The sequence below is a fragment of the Dendrobates tinctorius genome, unplaced genomic scaffold (genome assembly GCF_039654945.1).
Source record: "Dendrobates tinctorius isolate UK_male_01 unplaced genomic scaffold, ASM3965494v1 ptg000104l, whole genome shotgun sequence".
Lineage (NCBI taxonomy): Eukaryota > Metazoa > Chordata > Amphibia > Anura > Dendrobatidae > Dendrobates > Dendrobates tinctorius.
In genome coordinates, this window is record NW_027361772.1 from 9,002,281 (window position 1) to 9,025,510 (window position 23,230).

General features: G+C 42.0%; 1 protein-coding gene across 1 annotated transcript in view; it reads right to left on the reverse strand.

Moving 5' to 3' along the window:
• Positions 1-1,614: 1,614 nt before the first annotated feature.
• LOC141100328 (serine/threonine-protein kinase N1-like) overlaps positions 1,615-23,230 on the reverse strand; it is a 109,371-nt gene continuing 87,755 nt past the window's right edge. Inside the window, exons 10-22 of the mRNA XM_073588727.1 lie at positions 22,594-22,669; positions 21,798-21,912; positions 21,581-21,635; positions 20,891-20,946; positions 17,153-17,228; positions 15,830-15,921; positions 15,557-15,733; positions 14,700-14,762; positions 13,043-13,119; positions 6,043-6,185; positions 3,904-4,011; positions 3,631-3,711; positions 1,615-1,987 (exon numbers count right to left, since the gene is read on the reverse strand). Coding sequence (XP_073444828.1) covers positions 1,784-1,987; positions 3,631-3,711; positions 3,904-4,011; positions 6,043-6,185; positions 13,043-13,119; positions 14,700-14,762; positions 15,557-15,733; positions 15,830-15,921; positions 17,153-17,228; positions 20,891-20,946; positions 21,581-21,635; positions 21,798-21,912; positions 22,594-22,669 — 1,323 coding nt within the window. The 3' untranslated portion in view covers positions 1,615-1,783. The remainder of the gene's footprint in view (positions 1,988-3,630; positions 3,712-3,903; positions 4,012-6,042; positions 6,186-13,042; positions 13,120-14,699; positions 14,763-15,556; positions 15,734-15,829; positions 15,922-17,152; positions 17,229-20,890; positions 20,947-21,580; positions 21,636-21,797; positions 21,913-22,593; positions 22,670-23,230) is intronic.

Sequence of the window (23,230 nt, forward strand, 5' to 3'; positions counted from 1 at the left end):
AGAAGGAGGAGGCAAATTAAGGCACCAGGTATGTTGGCTATATGGAAAAAATATATATCAACTTTTCAGTTCCAGAGTGTAGGGTCACTTTAAGAACCAAAATTGCCAACATTTTTTAAACTAACACAAATTTTGTTTTTTTACAACATCTGCTGCTTCAGTATTTTTAGATCGTTTAGCATTTGTTCCTTTGAGAATTTGGTGAGTTTTTGATGTTGCAGATTTTCTGCACTTATTAGCTAACTTTGGTTACTTGAATTTTTTTATTTGCATTTTTATCACATTTTTAACGCTGCAGTTTTTGTCTATTTTTGCTATGTCATGTTTTAAATCAATCTGCTTTGTTTCTGATACTTCCTGGTGTTTGACTTTGACAAAACTTTATTGATACAGCCACATGCGGTTTACATGCATTTCTACTTGCTGATTTTCTGGGCCAAATCATGACTGATAATCGCCCATTCTTGTCTAATCAGTGCTTGGGGTTTATCACAATTTCAGTGTTTTTGTCCACTTGCTTTTTAAGTATTGACCAAAGGATCTCAATGGGAATGAGATCCAGGAAATTTCCTGGTCAGGGACCCAAAATTTCAATGTTTTGTTCATCGGGCCACTTAGTTATCACACTTTTGCCTTGTGACACGGTATCCATCGTGCTGGAGAAAACATTGTTCACTTCCATATTGGTCCTGGATGGTTGGGAGAAGTGGCTCTTAGAGGATATTTAGACCCCATTCTTTATTTATGGCCGTGTTCTTAGGTTGTATTGTGAGTGAGTCTCCTTCATGGATGAAAAGCCCCCACACATGAATGGTCTTATGATGCTTTACTGCTGGCATGACACAGGACTCATGGTGGTGCTCACCTTGTCTCCTCCGGACAATCATTCCTCCAGATGTCCGAAACACTATGAACGTGGATTCATCAGGTAAAATTTACTCCAGTCCACTGAAGTCCAATCCCTGTACTTTCTGCAATGTTATTTTCGCTGATGAATCCCCTTTCAGACTGTTTGCGACATCACGAGGAATGATTATTCAAAGAAGAAAAAGAAGAACACTACCACTTAAATATTATGCCAAAAACTGTTGCAAAAGCCTTCATAGATTAATTCCTAAATCTCCCTTATAAACATTAGACTAACTTTGGTCAAAACCACTGATTTCGGCCAAAAGTCTAATATGTATGGAGACCTCCCAACGCCCCTTTGACAAACGATGTTGGGAGAAAGAAGGATCCGGCACATTGCATTTCGAAAAGCCGATGTAATTTTTGGCAGCATCTCTCTAACAGGCTATTCTTGTGTATGGAGGAGTCGAGAGAGATTGTTCAGCCAATGGTTATCTATCGTATATGTGGTATTTGAGGTACAATGCATGTTTTTATGGCATTGTTTGCTGGGACTGTGTAATGCAACTTTATACAGTTGAACTGCCATTCGACTCTTCTAGAGGGATAGTTCCCTGAAGGACAAGGCCAGCATACAAGATACCAGGAAATTCCATAAGAAATGAAAAATCCATATCTAAAAATGTGATCTTTTTGGGGAGGTTCCTCTCTATGCACCAGGGTTTTTTCAGGGTGTCCCTCACCACAAACATCTCAGTAGACTGGTGAACATTGAATATTTAATAAAGATTTTTATTTACAAGAACAGCCTGAGATCGGGAGAAAAAGGCAATGAACATATGGTGGGCAGAAATGTATTTTTAGGAACTGAAAACCAAAACAATACTGTGAGGATAAGAGAAATTAAGAATGTCTCCAGATGTTCTCTTCTCACTCAGGCACCGTCCCTCACATAGTCAAAGCCCTGAAACAGGCTCTGTTCTTGGGGATTCAATATTCGGGGTTCTCTTGGGGGAGTCAGCTCTGGTCCTTCACATGTGAATTCAGGGTCGAAGTTGCTGATGTCATGCGGTCCTTTCAAAGATGGGGTGAATGGAGGGGGCAGCCGGCGAGCGAGGAGAGCCTCAAAATCCAACTCCTGAGATAGAAAATAAAACTTCTGTTGGATTGATGTCTAAACATTATTCAAGAAGTCTTATCTGGTCCACAAGTGATTTGCCTTGAGGGCCTTAGTAAAATTACATACCTGTTATGTGAACCACGGACACTAACATGCCAAGTTTAACCGCAAATAGACCATACAATATAGTATAGCTATAGTGAGGTTAAAATTTAACTTAGATTTGGTGTGGATAAGGCTGGTTTTACATTTGTCGTGTTTTCTCGGCCTGTTTTTGTGGCCCCAATGCATTTCTATGGGGCCGCAAAAACGGGCCGCACAAATTACTAGGATGGCCGTTCTCCGTATGGCCGTGAGGGCCGTATATACGGCTGTGAAAAAATATCGAGCTTGCTCGATATTTTTCAACGCTTACGGACACGGCCGCAATGCATTTCAATGGTACACTGTATTTGTGGATCGCCGTTTTTTCCCCTGCTATTTGTCATAACAGGGAAAAACGGCGATCTGAGAAGGTTTTTTGCGGCCCATTTTTGCGTACCCACAAAAAAGACCCGTAAAAACGAGCCGCAAAAAACCCGGCAAATGTAAAAGTAGCCTTAGAGGAATTGCAAAAATGTGACACTATGATCTAGTTTTACCCTGTCTCATTTAAATGGTCACCATTTCAAGAAACCCGACCCAATCCAAACAGGTTGTCCACTACAATTTTTATGAAATTGTCCCATGGGGAAATTAAAACAACAAAGAACGGATAGTCACCTACTGGTCCCCACCAATCCACTGCAATGCCATTTGTTTCCCCTACCTCCTTTCCTCCTTTACTCTTCTGGCACAAGACATCACTTGACTGCTGCAGCCAATCAGTGCTCATTGATCGGCTGCAGCCTTCACATTCCCGCCCAAAAGATTGTTTTGCAGGCAGCGAAAGGCAGGGATCCAGTATGTAAGAATCTGTTCTTCATTTTTCTAATACACCCAAATGACCCATTTTTAATATGAAATAAATATTGGACAACCCATGTAATAGTCATGGTATATATAAGGTATCTTATTAGAGAACTATGCTTCTTTATCCACTTATGAGCCACTTTTGTCTTTCCCACCTGCCTTCTAAACCCAAGAATCACTATGAAAAACTACAAAAAGTCATCTTAGTCCAAACCAACTGCTGGATCAGATTACAGCTGCTTATTGAAGTCTTTACAGAGAAGAGGAGGAGCAATAAGGAGCGCAGAGTGAAACAGAGAGGCACAGACACACACAGATGGTGTTGTTGCTTTCTAGTTAGCTATTAGACCCTGGGGCTTAAGTCACAGCTACACTGCTCAGTACTGCTGTATAAGGTCCTCCATGTTGCCTCTTTTGAATATGTGAGTCAGGAGAGCAGGAACCTTTCATGTTTGTGTATGGGACACATCATAGCAGCTAATCTCCACCCTCTAGCACAGAGACAACTGAAAATATGTGAAAGAGCCAGCAAGGGGGAAACTGGTGGAAAATTCAGGCTACAACACAAGTAATATAATGACCAGAAACAGCGTTATTCTTCATGCATACAAACACACAACACATAATCTGAACGCTTACATGAGAAGACAGTTTTGTTAGAGAATTATTAAATCCCCCCATGGTGTATATATTACTATTTCATCACTTACTTTAAAGAATGGCTGTTTTTTTACATCTTCTGCATCGCGCTCTCCCGAGCCCAGGCGCCTCTCTGGGTTTCTGCGCAGCAGCTGTTCACAGACACATGAAAAAAAAAGGAAGTATCACAAGGTTAGTAGCTACTCCCAGCCGAAGCTATAGCAGGTTTTCACATCTGCTCACTCTGGCCAAACACAACCCCAAATTTTGCCCAATAAGACGACCTGATATGGAAAGAAGACGGTTAATCCTACATCTGGTGACTGTGCAGACATTGCTCTTACCCTCCTCATGATTGCGATGGCTTCAGCTGAGAGGAATCGAGGATACCGGACTTCATCATTAACAATACTGTCAAATACCTCCTCCTCCTCATCTCCTGGGAACGGAGACTGAGACAGAGAAGGCGCAGGTTAATAGTGATGATATACTGCACACCGACACTGCGGAAAGACTCTATGCCGTTTTATCTCAATGCATCAAGCATAAAGTAAAAACCTAATTCTAACGATGAGGGTTTGATCTTTCATTTGTGTTTTTATTCACTTTTAATCTTTTGTTTTGTGGTATCACTTGATGCTTTTATGCCAGATTCTCCGATACGGTGCAAGCGGTTCACAGATATTGCGCCAAATTAAAAATGGTCCTACCGTAATTTGTTTTGTGCCATCTCAGAGCAAAAAAAGTCTCATTTTCTGCCAAAATATTGCAAAATGTGTCAAAAAATAACAGAAATACTCAAAAAATTTGGGAAGGGGCCTGAATTGGAGAAGATTTGTGCAAAAATTTTGTGCGTTTTTAAAAAGTTGGTGCATTATCCGAAAACATCTGGAAACCCCATTGCCTGCCTAGAATGGCAAATATATATACAACCTCATGTTGGTACTTCTATTTTTTATGTTTTTCTGTTCTATGTTTTTTCCTTATCATTTTGTCTACATTCATCTATTTTTTTCTTCTTTATTCTGTTTTTACTATGTTCTCTGAATTTTTTCTATGTTCTATTTTGTTTTCATACTCTCTATATTTTTTTCTATGCTCATCTAGGTTGTTTTCATTTTTTTTTTCTGTTTTGTTTCTTTTTGGTATTTTTTTTCTATGTTCTATTGTATGTTTATGTTTTCTGTTTAGGCTTTTCTATGTTCTGTTTTATCTACTCTATGTTCTTCTGTTTTTTTTCTGTTCTTTTTACCTTTTTATATTTTTTTAATCTTTTGTTTCTGCCTTTTTATACTCTTGCATGTTTTTGTGTAATTTTCTCTATTTTCTATTTTTTCTTCAATGTTCTATGTTTTTACTATGTTCTCTATGTTTTTTCTATGTTCTATACTTTTTTCTCTATGATTTTTTTGTGCGATATTTAATGTTTTATAAAGTCTTTTTCTGTTCTTTTGGGTTTTTTTTTATGTTCCAAGTATTTTTAATATCTATGCTTTTTGTTTTTTCCTGTGTTCTGTGTAATCTCTTTTTTCCTGTTTTTTCTAGCTTCTTTATCTTTTTTTGTTTATTTTTTATCTTGTCTACACTTTTCTGTTCTTTCTTTTAATGATTTTTTTCCATTTTCTATTTTTTCTTCTATGTGCTATGTTTTAACTATGTTCTCTATGTTTTTTTTTTTAAAAGGGGAAATAAAAATCTGCTGGATGCTCATTTTACATAAATCTGTTACTTTCCCCATGAGTCTTGAGGTTATTTCCTTTATAACAAATTCCTCTAACATTGTCTTCATGAAATATCTATTTGGCCTTTTGTTTCTCTACATTATGTTATTATAAGGTCTGTATGAGGCCTTAGTAAAAATTCTTAAAGGCTATTCATCATCCCGGTTACCCTACACTGATGGCCTCTATTTTATTAATTTGCTTCTAGATCTGCGGTCTGCAGATGTACGGTAAGTATAATGCTTCATATCAACGAATATGAGAACACTGGATCTTCATCTCTTCAACTACCGCCCCAACAAGATCTGTATCCATGGTCTTTATTGGATCTAAGTATTTTTTCTAAAAATGGGTATGGGGTCCACTTATGCTTTTGGCAAAAAATGTGTGAATCTATTATGGTCCCTTCGTAAACGTTTGAGAAATGTCTAATACTAAACACATCCTTATTCCGTTTCTGGCCAACATTCGTAAGACAACCCAACACAATATTCTCCATAAATACAAAAATGATCCTTGGCCGTTTCTAAGATATATTTCCAGCGTATACAAAGCATAGACAACATCTATGTATTACCTTCATTAACTAAAGTTTACAATTTCCATTTTTAAATCACCTACGTTTAAATGCCGTGGATGTCTAAAGAACCCATGCATAAGTCAATATTTCCAAAAATGTCTTACCTACCCACCCAAGACCTCATAGACCACAAATATTAACCAATTCTTCATCATTACATGGATGACAGAAGTCAGTCTTACCTCTCCGACCATCATCTCGTATATAAGAACTCCAAAGCCCCACCAGTCCACTGCTCGAGTGTAGGAGGCATCTGTCAGGACTTCAGGGGCCAAAAACTCTGGTGTTCCACAGAAGGTGGAGGTGCGATCTGAGGGACCCATTCCTAATATATACATAATTACATAAATAGAGGTTAGATGTTGCACATAAATCTGTTTTTTTATTTTGTAAGACATGCTTATGGAAAATTCTTAAGAGAAATCAGCCATTTTTGCAATCATTACCCTCATCCCAAGGCTTCCAAACATTTTCACGCAATGTGATCAATCATATGTAAATTCATCAAATGTATTGCATTAAATAATAAAGGTCACATTTGGCCAATTAATTGTATACATAAAATAATTACAGGTGAGCAACTGTGATCTTACTGAATCCAATATTTGGAGGACATGAGTCGTGGCTATACCCAACAGCAACCAGAACTTAGAAACAGCAAAAAAATGTTGTTACTTTTACAGTTGCAATGAAGGAGTAGTAGAGGTTTGTAAAGGAGAAGAAAAATTTTGAAGGGGGTTAATTATCGTTCTGTGCTTTTTGGTCATTCTTGAATGTTGTATTGTATAAAGATTTAGTAATAATAATTCATGGTGGTCCCCTTAGGACCAAATAGTATAAAGAGTGTCTCTCACTGTGGAGGATCCAGCACAAGTGTCATGATTACACCACACTGTGAGTGACAGCTCAGTCGCTCTATAGCAGTGGCAGCGAACCTATGGCAAGTGTGCCAGAGGGGGCACGCAGCGCCATCCCGGTGGGCACGTGCCATCTCCGCAGGACTAGAAAACGGCGGGGGAGGGGGATCGGCGGAGCAGCGGGTCAGGAGCCGGTGGCTGCAGCTGTCACTGTGCCCGCTGCTAAAGAGAAATGAATATTCACTGCACTGGCAATGAATATTCATTTCTCTTATAGCGCGCACAGTTTCAGCCACAGCCGCCGGCTTCCAGCAGCTGCTGGGCTATCACGGGTTCCCGCTCATTAAGGGAATGAATATTCATCTCTCTCCACTCCCATAGGCATTGAGTGAATATTCCCTTAATGAGCGGAGCCACGTGGTCAGCCGGTCGCAGGAGCTGCTGGAAGCTGGAACAGGATGCTGCGAGGGCGCGCAGGGAAGGTAAGTGGGATTTTTTCTTTAATGCTTTTCTCATGGGGGAATACATACAAGGATAGGGATGAGGAACCATGCATACAAATATGGAGAAAAGGAGCCGTGCATACCAGGACAGGGATGAGGAGCCATGCAGGCAGGGATGGGGATAAGAAGCCATGCATACAAAAATGGGGATAAGGAGCCATGCAGACAAGGATAAGGATGAGGAGCCAGCATACCAGGAAAGGGATGAGGAGCCATGCAGACAAGGAAGGGGCTAAGGAGCCATGCAGAAAAGGATGGGGATAAGGAGCCATGCAGACAAGGATGGGGATGAGGAACCGTAAATACCAGAATAGGGATTAGGGGACAATGCATACCAGGCTTATACTCGAGTCAATAAGTTTTCCATGTCAAAATAAGGTGCCTCGGCTTATACTCGGGTCAGCTTACACACAACTATGTACGGTATTTATTTTTTTATGTGAGGCTGTTATACTGTATGGAACACTATGTGAACACATTATGCAATGTGAAACACTATGTGAGGCCATTATACGTATGGAGCATTGTGTGGGGCCATTATACAGCATGGAGCATCGTGTGGGGCCATTATACAGCATGGAGCATCATGTGTGGGGCCATTATACTGCATGGAGAACTATGTGGGCCCATTATACTTTATACAGGACTATGTGAGGGCCATTACACTGTATGGAGGACTATGTGGGCCCATTATACTTTATACAGGACTATGTGAGGGCCATTACACTGCATGGAGAACTATGTGGGCCCATTAAACTTTATACAGGACTATGTGAGGGCCATTACACTGTATGGAGGACTATGTGGAGCCATTATACTTTTATGGAGATTTATGTGGAGCCATTGTACTGTATTGAGGACTTTATCTGCCCATTATACTGTATGGAGGGCTGTGTGGGGATTACAGTTGGAGAGTCATACTGTGATGGGGTCACCATTCTTTGTTGGCGGAACTGAGGGAGGGGTGTACAGTAGGGTCATCATACTGTGCGTGTGGAGGAGTTCACTGTGGGGGTATCATACTGTGTTTGGGAGCACTTTTGCTTGCATCATACTTTATTATCTGTTTTATTCAAAGGTTTTTTATCCTTTGTTATTACATATTTAAATTAGGCCATTGGGCCATATGCTTTTCACTGCTGTTACATAACATATATTATTCCACTATAATTCCCAAAGTTAATTGTTTTATTTGATAAAAAAATGTCTACAATTGACAAAGTTTTCCTTAACAAATATCAAAGTTGGCCTGCAACTTTCTGCAAGCTTTTAACTTTGGCTCTCTGTGCATTTGAGTTTGATATCCCTGCCTTAAATGATTATTCTCATTATGATAAAGAGTTACAAATGCAAAGAGGTTGTAAAAACAAACAACTTTGCAATTTTACTTTTGATTAAAAATCCTCTCCATTCTCAAGAACAGACCTCCACTGCATTTGGTGGCTAGTATCTTAGGCTTGGAGTGCAGCACTTACAAGCTCTGTGATATTGTCTCTATAGCGCGCCAATGTACAAGTTGTCTTTCTAATCTAAAACCTCAGTATTCAGGGGCACTTTGCGAAAAATAAGTGCATTTTGGAGTGCAGTTTCGGCACTCGGTCTGTAAGAGGTTCGCCATTACTGCCCTATAGGATCAGGGGTGTGCTGGGCTGTCGGTATTGTGATTGACAGCCCAGCTGCCCAATCTGGCTGGGCAAGGTTCTCCAGGTGTCACTCATTCTGGGTAATTACCTGGCTATTTAGCTAGTTGGCTATTATCAGACCTTGCCAGTTGTTACTTTAAGCTCAGTGATGTGTTTGCTCTGTGCTGTGCTCTGTATTCTGATATTCTGATCTTTGTTGTTAGACCCTGGATTTGCCTTCCTGACTACCTGTTTGTATTACCCCTTTTTGCTTTAATGCACTCTGACCTTGGTTTCCTGACCTGGACTTTGCTTTTGACCATCTGTTTGTCTTTTCCCCTTTGTCTATGATGTACCCTCCTAGCATTTGACCTTGGACTTCCCTGCCTCACAGCTTGTCTGCGAGAAGTGTCTCTACCTCACAAGTGTGCAGGACACACGGGACTGGTTTTATACACGGTGGGGCCCTGGACAAAAGTGGGGCCCAAAATGATAACATATTGCACCTTCACAAAGAAACATTTAGGTTACATTTACATGTGCTGAGTTCAGGCTGTTAAACAAGTGCGATTGACAATATTGTTGCTTATTTACCGTCATCTTTACAGGATGACAAATGATGGGAACAGTACAATCATTAGAATATCAATCTGCCCCCATTTAGTATCATGTTATCTGAAGCACATCTTCACTTTACACTATGCGATCTGCTGCTGAGAACAATGATTTTTGTTCTGGCATAAATAATCCAATCACCCGATGAATGAGCAGCATGTTGCTTGTTCATTGGGCGATGTTTACACCTATGAAATTTTGTCTTTGCTGTGGAGATTTATAAATGCGGTTACTACACACACTGGATGTGACACAAACTTCTATGTGATGTGTAAAGCAGTCTCAGAGTATTCTGTGTGATGTGTACATCAGCCTCAGTGTATGCAATTTGATGTATACAGCAGTCTGGGTATATCCTATGTGATATATACAGTAGTCTCAGTGTATGCTATGTGATGTATAAACAGAGGTCTCAGTGTCTCCTATGTGATGTATACAGCAGTCTCAGTGTCTCCTATGTGATGTATACAGCAGTCTGGGTATATCATAGTAACATAGTTTTGAAGGCTGAAGGAAGACCTTATGTCCATCTAGTTCAGCCTATTTTTAGTGCAGCTGTTCTGCATTGTTGATCCTGGGGAAGGCAAAAAACCCACAGAGTAGAAGCCAATTTTCTCCATAGGGAAAAAAATTCCTTCCCCTAAGCTGGGTCAACCATCTACCTATAATATTCTGTTATTCGTAACCTTCTATACTGTTACTCACAAGAAAAGCATCCATTCCTTTCTTAAATTCATTCAGTGAGTTGGCCATCACCACTTCCTCAGGAAGAGAATTCCAGAGCCTCACTGCTCTTACCGTGAAGAACCCTCTTCTAGACTGGTGCAGAAATTGTCTTTCCTCCAAACGAAGAGAATGCCCCCTTGTTCTTGTCACAGTCCTTGGTACGAACAGTTCATTGGAGAGATCTCTGTATTGCCCTCTGATATACTTGTACATATATATTAGGTCTCCCCTAAGTCTTCTCTTTTCTAGAGTAAATAGACCTAATTTTGATAACCTTTCTGGGTATTGTAGGGAACCAACTCCATTTATCATTTTAGTAGCCCGCCTTTGAACCCTTTCAAGTTCAGTAATGTCTTTCTTGAGCATCCTATGTGATGTATACAGTAGTCTCAGTGTATGCTATGTGATTTATAAACAGAGGTCTCAGTGTCTCCTATGTGATGTATACAGCAGTCTCAGTGTCTCCTATGTGATGTATACAGCAGTCTCAGTGTATGCTATGTGATGTATAAACAGCGGTCTCAGTGTATTCCATGTGATGTATACATCAGTCTCAATGTATCCTATGTGATGATATAAAGAAGTCTCAGTGTATTCTATGTGATGTATACAGTAGTCTCAGTGTATACTATGTGATGTATATAGCAGCCTCAGTGTAGCATTTTATTCTCCATTTTCTATATTAGTGATCACAAACTTAGCACCTGTTTGATCATTTTAAAAGACTCACTGAACAGATGGCAGGATTCTTATGTGAGGACTTTTTTGCTAATTTGTGGTGGAGGATATCAATAAAATTATGCACGGACCTTTTTCTGCTCATCAGTTTTCATGTATTTAATCTGTTTTTCTTCCAGTGTGGCCCAGAAAAGCCAACAGTTGTACAACCATGTTCTAAACTCAACCCTGATACCATCATTGTAAAATATATAATTAATATATCAGATTTAAAAAAAATGACTATAGTAATAAATATGCCTAATTGACGGTACATTTATTGCTTCAGAGGTATGCAATGTGAAGCAAGGGTCCCATAGCAGTATAATGATGGCCTCGCTTTGTTATGGATGCTCCTGGCATCTCTCGGCAGGAGCCACTTGTCTTGTCTCCCTCTTCTCTTTCTTAGATTTGCCAAACTACAAATAAGGCAGAGTTGGTGTAGTTGTGTTATATTCGACCCCTATGGTTGATTATATTTTGTGTGGTCTCGTCTGCAGGGGAGAAGGGCTTCCATATGGCGGAATGATAGGATTGTGGTACTGTCAGCTTTCATCGCCATCAACCGGTATTTCCAGCGCAGCTCATAATGATCCTTCGAGCCTAAGTCTTATTATTAGTACGTGATGGTCACTGTGAGGCCATTTACATTCTCATTTTGCTGAAACCTGCCCAATATTGACCACTATACCCTAACATGAGGGCCCAGATATATGGAGACTTGGTGTAAACAGTAAAAGCTTTGTGGCTCATAACTTATTGAAGTCGTTGATAACAAGTAGTATTTTTGGAAACAAATGGAAAATTGAAGTCCATTAAGGAGGTGATTTATCATTGTCTAGGATTTTATGTTTCCATCATTGATTTGTTTTGTTGCGCTCAATTCTGCAAATTGTTAAGTAGAAAATTTAGAAGATCCAGACAGAAATTAACGTCAATGTAAAAGTGGAAAAGTACATCTTCCTGGTATAGAGTGGACCCAGGCTCGGGGAACGCAATTATTCTCAATATACATGGTAAATAAGTACAAATATACAGTATATACCCTATATTATTAATATGTAGTATTACTATTTTCTTATTAACTTCCTGCAGGATATTCGCTCATTTTCTTTTTATTCTAAGCAAAACCGGCTCCATCAGTAATCCGGAAAATACTCCTCACATGAAGGATCGTGCACAGACTTGCGACTCTGGGGAGATCCGGGTGCTTCACCGCGTGTAAAGTTTACACGAAGTTGCAAAAGGATGAAAGTTGGCGCTCTTTGTCCCATAAAACTCCTAGTAGCTAAACATCTTATCACATGGATGCAGGAGGGTGCAGGCTGAACAAAGGACGATGGATGTTTTGCAGGTCTTGGACAGCACTTGCGCTCGTTAAAGTGCCAGTGGGCACGAAACAGCTGTCATCCTTTGTTCCCCCTGGACCTTCCTACATCCATGTTTTAAGATGCAACCTGAGCCTGCAGGCAGCTTGAATTTCTTTGGAACTTGATTGGGGCTGCTTATCCACCATCCGGACTATCCTCCATTGCAACCTTTCATCAGTTTTTCTCTGCCATCCACGTCCAGGGAGATTAGCTACAGTGCCATGTGTTGTAATCCTCTTGATTATGTTGCGCACAGTGGACAAAGGAACATCAAGATGTCTGGAGATGGACTTGTAACTTTAAGATTGTTGTCCTTAGACAGTTCTCTTCTCCTCTTTTCTGTTCTCCGTGCTTAGTGTGGCACACACAGACACACAATGCACAGACTGAATCTTCCTTTTTCAGCTGGTTTCAGGTGTGAGTTTCATATTACCCACACCTGTTACTTGCCACAGGTGAATAGGAATGAGCATCACATGATTGAAACAAAGTTGTTTACCCACAATTCTGGCAAGATGCCAACAATATTGTTTGGCCCAGTTTTGAGATTTTTTTGTGAAATTATGTCCATTTTGTCTTTTTTTCTGTGTTTTTTTTGTGTTGTTCCAATACACACAAAGAAAATAAACGTGTGTATAACAAAACACGTTTAATTGCAATAATTTTCTGGGAGGAATACTTCATTTTCTGGAATAATTTCAAGGGTGCCAACACTGTCACCCCTGACTATAAATATATATTTATGTATCTCCCACATAGACCATGTACTGACCTTCTTTGCAGAGACCATAATCCGCCAACTTCACATATCCTTCTGAGTCCAGAAGCAGATTATCCAGTTTTAAATCTCTGCAAAAGGATCAAAGATCAATAGACGAGTAATCTGGCAACTCTACTTATTCACTGACACATTGTTACTCCTATTCTTTACACATGATCACATGAACTCACACATTCGTACTGCGAAAGCAGGAAAATCGTGACACTACGCACATTGCACACTGTCACGATTCCGCAGTCTGCTGCCATATAGAGTGATTGCAGACCTTTCATTTCAGCAAGGTACTGGAGGGGAGATATGTTTCCCTGAGGCTATTAGATTCAGTGATGTGAAACCTAGATGTTTCGCTCCGGCACACCAAGCGTTCAGAGGGGTAAAGCAGCCATTTTTAAAGGGCTGGGATTTTTAGAACAACCATAGAGCCGGTGGGAGGTTGTTCTCCTTATCTTCACCCCAGGGTGGTATTTAAGTAATCGGTCTTCTGAGGCATTCAGTGTTCAGTGTGTCTGGAGAGGTTTACTCCAGAGAGGTGCTCGTGTTGGTGCTAAACTGAACCATGTATTTTTGCTAACCCCGAGCAGGCGGATCCCCGTAGATGTATTGACTGTGATATACCAGTTTGGCTTTTCCCCGTTTTGCCCAAAGGGCTGTGTTTATCTTCACTTCATCATAGCTGTCTACAAATATTTAAAGGGCTGTCACATTGTAGAAGGATCAACTTTATTCTCATTTGCACAAGGAAAGACTAGAAGCAATTCAGTAATACCTCCCTTGGAAACTCCCTGAATCCAAAGTCACTGAATCTCAAGTCACACACCACAGTTCGCACTTACGCTCAGGTCACACTCAGCTCGTTCACACTCGCTCAGGCAGAAGATTTAAAAGATTTTTTTATTTTTTTTTTCCCCTTTTACCAGCACACCACCTTGCTGCTCAATGCACTTCCAAAAGACATATTAATAAATGATAGTTTAGCTTGCAGGAGAGGAGACTTAATGGCTGTCTACAAATATCTAAAGGGCTGTCACATTGTAGAAGGATCAACTTTATTCTCATTTGCACAAGGAAAGACTAGAAGCAATGGGATGAAACTGAATGGGAGGAGACACAGATTAGATATTAGAAAAAACTTTTTGACAGTTAGAGTGATCAATGAGTGGAACAAGCTGCCACGAGAAGTGGTGAGTTCTCCTTCAATGGAAGTCTTCAAACAGAGGCTGGACAGACATCTGACTGGGATGATTTAGCGAATCCTGCTTTGAGCAGGGGGTTGGACCAGATGGCCCAGGAGGTCCCTTCCAACTCTACGATTCTATGATTCTATGGTTTATACTGCATGCACATAATAAACCAGTGAAAGACTTAAAGAGACAGTGTTCCCATGTCTATCTCTGTGTACAGCTGAGTGTGCCGATCTGCCAGCACTTTTTTTTTTTTTTACCAATGAGCGGCCCCACGTATGACACATTCTCTGACATATTGGCCTTTGTATACTCTACCAGCACATTTATCTGCTTTATTCGTCCTCGTACGACGCCATGCCACCATCCATTCCCCCACAACGTACACAATGCCAACACCAAATACACATCCCTGGCACCATCCACTACCCCTCCTCTGTATACAGTAATTGATAATGTCTCCTTACCTATATACAATGTTCTTACTGTGCAGAAATTGGAGCCCGAGCAGTACACACGCTGCATAAAACCTGAGATGGAAAATAGTGCATGGGTTAATAGGTTAAAGGGATCTCCTAAAAGGGGTGCTAGATACTGATCCCACTGAGAACAGGGCCCCGGGGTGCGCTCACAAATTTCCAGTGTTCCCCTTTATAAATTAATGGAAAAAAATCACACATGGGTTCAAGTGCTGGGACACACATCCATCAGACATTTATGTCCTAGATGGAATGAGTCCTGTAAAGGGGATCTGTCAAGATGTTTTTGCTATGTAGAACAGCATAATGAAGGGGCAGAGACCCTGATTCCAGTTTACTGGGTGCAGCAGTTGTGATAAAATAACAGCTTTCCTGCTGCAGATCTGGCAGATCTTGGAATGCTGAGCCCTGTATAACCCCGCCCACACCATTGACTGACAGCTTACAGTGTGCAAGCAGTGGTGGGGGTGTGATTGGACCCAGAGGCACGAAACACCTAGTCCTGCAGCGATAATCTCCTGCTGATAAAACACTGATTTTATTGAAACAGCAACACACAGCCTAGTAAGTGACACATCGCTGGAATCAGGGCATCAGCCCCTACATCATGCTGCTTTCAGATTACATAGCAAAAAATCTGCTCAAAAATTCCCTTTAATATACATTTGTACTCAGCGCTATATACCAGTTCTTTAGATGTGAAGTACACATTTAGAATTTTTTTTCTTATTTCTGTTTTTGTACGCCTTCATTTCCTACCCTGATATAGACATGGGATATCTGCTCCGGATGGGTGACGCCAGTACCTTTTGATGAGCGCACCCATTGATCACACATATACTCACATTGCTCGCTGCTGGCTGAACACCTCCGTGTGTATGTGAGTCATCAGGTCTCCTCCGGCCATAAAGTCCATGACAAAGCAGACGTGCTGCGGAGTCTGGAAACATCCCAGAAGACTAAGCAGGAACGGGTGCGAGGCTCCACTCACTGCCACAAAGACCCGCTTTTCACACATGAGGCTGGAGAAAAAAGGGAGAGGTGAAATCTCGGGAAATTAGAAAAAATAAGTGACCCTTTTAAGTAATCTATAACATAGCTGTCATGTACATACAAACCTCTCAACCTCGTCCCTGGCAATTATATCTCCTTTTTTTAGAGCTTTGATTCCATATAATTCTCCAGTTTCCTTGTACTCAGACAGCAGAACCTAAGCAGAAGACAGGTAATTAAAAAACAAAGGGATTTATAAGTCCAAAAAAAGACAACCAAGAAGTGAACATTCAAATGTTAAGATTCAGCACAACCTAAAGGGGTTTCAAAGCTTTGAGATCAGTGTGACTGCAGACGTGTGAATCCTCTCAGTGCGCACCGTGCATGCTGTCAGGATTCTCCAATGTAGGCAGGATTCTCCGGTGCTGGCGCTAGGAGAGGGCGGGAGCGTGATTGAAAATATGTGATTTGCATACATGCGGTCACATGCCGACTAGACGTGCACAGCCTTGCTCAATACAAGTGAATTCAGCGAGGCTGGACAGGTCAATCAGACAGCACACACTGTGCACGCTTTAAGGATTCACAAGTCTGCAATCACACTGAGCCCAAAGCCTGGACAACCCCTTTAATGTGAATCTATCATCAGGTTTTTGCTATGTAATCTGAGAGCAGCATGATGTAGGTGCTGAGACCTTGATTCCAGAGATGCCACTTGCTGCTCTGCATGCTGTCATTTTCACACAATCACTGTAGATCTAGCAGAGCTCAGAATGCAGACACAGCTTAATGTTCTGAGGTCTGCTAGATCTGCAGCAGTGAAAACAGTGAATGTATTAAAATGACCAGTATAGTATAAGAAATTCCGGCACTCAAAAGAAGTATATGCAGAAGAAATTTATTTGTACGACAGATTCTCCCAAAATTATATGACGTTTCGGCCTACAACTCAGACCTTCATCAGACTAGAGGTTTGGAGATATATGTGAGCATGAAAAGTCCATGGAAGGCAGCCACGATAAGTAGCAATATTCTCCTTTTTGGTGGGGAGAGAGAGAGATCAAGGTCTTGAGACAAAGGGAAAAAGTCCCTGTGGGCACATAGTCAGGTGTGTGCGCAGCGCTGACAGGGGGGCTGGGTCGCCCCCATGGTAAAATAATTTTGGGAGAATCTGTTGTACAAATAAATTTCTTCTGTATATACTTCTTTTGAGTGCCGGAATTTCTTATACTATACATTTTTAGGAGTGGTATCCTTTTCCGTGCACCTCGAAGACGGAGTGACGTGTACTCTATTCCTATTCGTATTAAAATGACAGCACGCAGCGCAGCAAGTGACACATCGCTGGAATGAGGGTGTCAGCCCCTACATCATGCTGTCCTTATATAACATAACAAAAAACTGCTGACAGATTCCCTTTAAATCCCCAACTAATATATGCCACTTACCTTTCCAAAGTGCCCCCTTCCCAGGACGGCCAATAGTCTGAAGTCCTCTAAACCCAGCTGTGACACGCTCTGCGTTCTGTAAATGGAAGACAAACTGTAGCATCCAAAAAAAGTACTATCCCCTACTCCTCTTAAAGGGAACCTATCACCAGAAAAAACACTGTTAACCTGCAGTGAAACCAGCATGCTGCCAGGGGAAAATAAAGTTAACTTTCTCTCTGCAGTGTCTGCTACTTGCTGATGCTGGGCAGGTTAATAACGCTAGAAACCTGCAGATTAACCCCATATCTGCAGGTTAATAGCATTTTTTTTTCCTGGTGTCAGGTTCACTTTAACTTTTAAAAAAAATGTGTGACATGAACAAAGTATAGGGTGCCAATACTTTTTTTACAGACCTTTAAACAGATTTACCACTATGTCTACAAAGGCAAGATCTGCGATGGCAGAGGATAATGTCATCCAATGAATAAGGGACCACTGCTTGATGGCATACACAGTATTGATATCACGGTATTAGGGGTCTCGCGACTTCACGACTCACGATAGACAATGATGGGGCGGCGAAGGTTTGTGGGCGAGCATTGTTGGCTGTTTTGCTTTTATCTCTACACAAGATGAAATTGTGAAGAACCCAAGTATCAGGTTTCCACAAGTGGAAATATCAGCCCCCTGGGGACGTCTTCTCAAGCAGACTGTCAGGCAGTGTGCTTACTGGAATGGCCGGGAATTAGATGTCATTAATTAGTAATGACAGTCAGTGATCAGTTATACGATTGCATGTGTCAGAGATGAAGTGATAGATCTCATGATCTTTATGATAAATGCCTCTGCGCATGTGCTATTGAGGCAGCTTCAGGGGCAGCTGGGGGGCCCAGGGTGATTAATCAAATTATATAATTATAGCACATGATGTATTTTATACAGAGGTTATAGTTTGTATTATAATACAGAGCTGCATTCATAATTCTGTTAGATTCAGAACTAAACTATCCCACTATGAATTGCTTGATAAAGTGGGAAAAAAAAACAGATGTAGGGCGCTCTCGTCAAAATGGAATGGGGCAAATGGCTCCAGTGAGTCAGGATAAAACCACAACTATCTAAAAATATATAAACCTTTAGTTAAAAGGCACTACATGATTCGCCTGCATCTGCTGGATGCAGCCACAGGTGTCCTGAGGAAGGCTGGATGCAGTCACAGGTGTACCGAGAAAGGCTGGATGCAGCCACAGGTGTACCGAGAAAGGCTGGATGCATCCTCAGGTGTCCTGAAGAAGGCTGGATGCATCCTCAGGTGTCCTGGAGAAGGCTGGATGCAGCCTCAGTTGTCCTGAGGAAGGCTGGATGCAGCCTCAGGTGTCCCGAGGAAGGTTGGATGCAGCCTCAGGTGTCCTGGAGAAGGCTGGATGCAGCCTCAGGTGTCCTGGAGAAGGCTGGATGCAGCCTTAGGTGTCCTGAGGAAGGTTGGATGCAGCCTTAGGTGTCCTGAGGAAGGCTGGATGCAGCCTCAGGTGTCCTGAGGAAGGCTGGATGCAGCCTCAGGTGTCCTGGAGAAGGCTGGATGCAGCCTTAGGTGTCCTGAGGAAGGCTGGATACAGCCTCAGGTGTCCTGAGGAAGGCTGGATGCAGCCTCAGGTGTCCTGGAGAAGGCTGGATGCAGCCTTAGGTGTCCTGAGGAAGGTTGGATGCAGCCTTAGGTGTCCTGAGGAAGGCTGGATGCAGCCTCAGGTGTCCTGGAGAAGGCTGGATGCAGCCTTAGGTGTCCTGAGGAAGGTTGGATGCAGCCTCACGTGTCCTGGAGAAGGCTGGATGCAACCTCAGTTGTCCCGAGGAAGGCTGGATGCAGCCAGAGGTGTACCGAGGAAGACTGGATGCAGCCAGAGGTGTACCGAGGAAGACTGGATGCAGCCTCAGGTGTACCGAGGAAGACTGGATGCAGCTTCAGGTGTCCTGGAGAAGGCTGGATGCAGCCTCAGGTGTCCTGGAGAAGGCTGGATGCAGCCTTAGGTGTCCTGAGGAAGGTTGGATGCAGCCTTAGGTGTCCTGAGGAAGGCTGGATGCAGCCTCAGGTGTCCTGGAGAAGGCTGGATGCAGCCTTAGGTGTCCTGAGGAAGGTTGGATGCAGCCTCACGTGTCCTGGAGAAGGCTGGATGCAACCTCAGTTGTCCCGAGGAAGGCTGGATGCAGCCAGAGGTGTACCGAGGAAGACTGGATGCAGCCTCAGGTGTGCCGAGGAAGACTGGATGCAGCTTCAGGTGTCCTGGAGAAGGCTGGATGCAGCCTCAGGTGTCCTGGAGACGGTTGGATGCAGCCTTAGGTGTCCTGAGGAAGGCTGGATGCAGCCTCAGGTGTCCTGGAGAAGGCTGGATGCAGCCTCAGGTGTCCTGGAGAAGGCTGGATGCAGCCTCAGGTGTCCTGGAGAAGGCTGGATGCAGCCTCAGGTGTCCTGGAGAAGGCTGGATGCAGCCACAGGTGTACCGAGGAAGACTGGATGCAGCCTCAGGTGTACCGAGAAAGGCTGGATGCAGCCTCAGGTGTCCTGAGGAAGGCTGGATGCAGCCTCAGTTGTCCTGAGGAAGGCTGGATGCAGCCTCAGTTGTCCTGAGGAAGGATGGATGCAGCCACAGGTGTCCTGAGGAAGGATGGATGCAGCCACAGGGGTCCTGAGGAAGGATGGATGCAGCCACAGGTGTCCTGAGGAAGGCTGGCTGCATATGAAACAGTCTTTTAAATAAAGGTTTATAAAAATATATTTTTATGTAGCTTTTGTTTTATCCTGAGCCATTTGCCCCATTCCATTTGATGGGAATGCCCTTCTTCTGTTTTTTTTCTTTATCAAGTTCTGCTGCAACTCCCTATGAAGGAACTTCCCACAATATGCCAGGCCGACTGCACCCACTGGAATCTATTATAGTGCCAGGTGAGACCATTTTTTTACAATTGGTTTTATATATTTAAGCTCAGATAGCGCTCCTTTCTATCCTTCAAATTCCATACATTGGTTTGCTATTAATTGCTTATTCGGTGTCTGCACAGAGCTTGTTCAGATTTGCGTTCTGGGAACTGTCAACTTTACACTTTCAAGCCCTCTGTCCAAGTGCATCATAGCTGCATTTACAATCTATGGATACCACTGACATGGCAAAAAATATCTTTATTCTTTACAAATGTGTATATCTTATCTCTAGTTAATTAAATTGTATTAAGTTTAATCCTTCATTTATTTTTAGACGCCCCCTGATGCGCAGTTTGCAGACTGATCCAAGTTTAAGATTTTTCTGTTGTGATTGCCTCTTTCAGTAATATAGGCTGGACCTGAGGTGTGTGTGTATCCAGGGGTGCTACTGTTTCCACTGCTCATATCTCAGCACAGCTTCTATCCTGCACTCATTTCCTCCTTATCTACAGCCAGTTTCTCTGCCCTCCCTGAGACCATATATGCTTTCTCCACTCTCTCTGTGACATGGAGAACTGTATACAACTCCTTCCCTGCTGCTATCTCTAACACGGGGAGAAAGGAAAGCGAAGCAGGGGCAGAAGTTCTGACAGATATGTGTCTTATTTTTTCAGCACGCAGTAGTAAATATTTAATTAAGACTATCTAGAAAATTTCTCAGCTTTGCATTTAGGATACAAATTAGCAATAAAAAAAAAATCTGTGGGGAGGGATTGCGTTGGGAGCAAAGAGCAATTTAGGGCTTATAATAGCGTGCATAGATGATGACTGTGTGTACTGACCGTCTCTGGCTCTCCCGCCTTGTCGCTGGGCTCTTTAGTACAACTGGGGCGTCCACCTGTGAAGAAAACACTAGAAATATAGGCCAGCTCACATGGTGTAATTTACAAAAAGTTATGCAAATTAGCTCTCCTCCAGAAGGTAGAATCTGTTCCTTTAGTGCAACCCTATAGGTAACCTGTAAGGGTAATAGAGGAAGAAGAGAACCCAAAAAAACAAGTTGGAGGAAGGCAGTCAGAAAAAATTATAATAGTATTGTTTTTATTAGTATTTAAATTTATGTTTTGTCGTCCAATAGGTGGCACTAGCGTTCTATTCTTTCTTTCTGAAGAGACAATTTGCATATTTCTCAGAAGAGCATTGCAAGGCTTAAAAGTCTCCTCGCCTTAGCATGTCAGGCATGACATGTCACTCTCCATAATTGTTACCTCTTGTTTTGTCTCAAAAATTTACAAAACGTGAATATACCTGAAGACTTTTATATAACAGTCGAAGAAAAGACTTCACATTTCAGGGAACCATTATTTCTGTAGTTACCAGGAGCCAAAACCTGACATCTAATACTAATAATAATAATCACGAATGGATAAAAGAAAATCATTACATAAAGCTACAGTCGCCACAGCGCTGCCTGGTGGTAAGTGGTTATATTGCTATTTAATCTAAGAAACATAAAACCAGAACTTTCCCACCTCATCCTTTGTTTCCTGCCCCGCTTTCAGCGTTAGAGAATCCAGATTTAGCTCTCTGTTAATAAAAAGTCACAAGAAATAATAGTAATGTACATATTAAAAAAAAGAAAAGGATTCATATCAATCTGGGACCCCCAGAGAAATGAGATGGGGCAAACAATAGCCATGGGCCGCTACCGAAAAAGTGACAAAATGATTGAGAAGTAAAATGACTCACTCTCCATGCTCGGCCGGACTGTACCCACCGGTACTGGCAGGGATCGCCCTTCGTAGGAGACGGAGCCAGGTGGAAGGATCGATGTTCATCTGTCTAGCACGAAGAAAGGCCTTTCCTGTGCACGAATATTCAAACGATATATGATTGATTTTAATAATTAGCTCTATTTTGCATTTAGAATGGCAGTAAGAGAGAGTAAAGAAAATGAAGAGAAATCCAGACTGTAGAGGCAGCACAAGAGAAGTCCTATAGCTGTAGATGTGAGATTATGAGAGAAGAATATTAGAGGGTCAGTACAGGATAACGGAGGCTAAGTAAAGGGAATCTCTCATCACGTTTTTGCCACCTACAACATAATGTAGAGTCAGATACCCTGATTCCAGATATGTATTACTTACTGGGCTGCTTGCTGTAGTTTTGATGAAGCCAGTTTTATCAGAAGGAGATTATCACTAGAAGACAAGTAAACCTGTTGCCATGTAGTCCTCAATATTCATGAGCTCCATATAACCCTTCCCTCATCACTGATTGGCAGCTTTCTGTCTATACACAATGTACACAGAAAGAAGCCAATCAGTGGTGTGGGCGGGGTTATACCGAGCTCAGTGTTCAGAGAAAACTGTGATATTATCACAATGACAGCAAGCAGCCCGGTAAGTGATACATTGCTGAAATCGGGTTCCCTGACCCTACATCATGCTGCTATTCCCTTTAAGGGAGAATGAAGATGTAAATTGCAAAAGTTGTAGAATGTGAAAGTACTGTTATTTGAGACAGAGACTACATTTATTAAGACCTTGTTCTTTGGAGAAAATCTTCTTCTGTCGACGTAGTTTGGAGAACCTTTCAATCACAGGGTTATAAAATGCCACCTGAAATACAGCACATGTATATATTTCTATATAGATTGTGTCCATATAGAGACATCAACACTCCCTATTTTAAAGGGGGCCGCCTCCTCTCATGTAACCCCTTTCCATGTATATTCGGTTAAGCTAATATAATGGGAAGTCAAGCATTTCTATAGTACAAAGGAGGGGTGTAGATGGATGGCCTGTTGGAGTATACAGCAGCTGCAGGCTTATACTGTGTGACAGCGTAGGCCAGAGAGCAGTGACGGTGTTTGTGTGACCTATCTGGTTTGTTTGTGTATGTCACATCCTGATACCCTTCATTTTGTGACATTGCAGATAATAGTTGCTGTATGTCCCAATTAAAAGAGTTTATTCTCCCACAATGTCTGAGTGCTGATAATTCTGCTGAAAGCTGAAATCTGCAACAGGGCCAAGGTATAACTTTTGCACTCCAGTCCAGAAGCTTTAATTCTGACCACCTGTTTGACCACCCAGTATAAGCCAGCTCAAAGCAGGGGAAAATCTGGGTCGCAAAGAACTACATGTCCATCACCCTAGTAAACATCTCAGAAGAAGCGC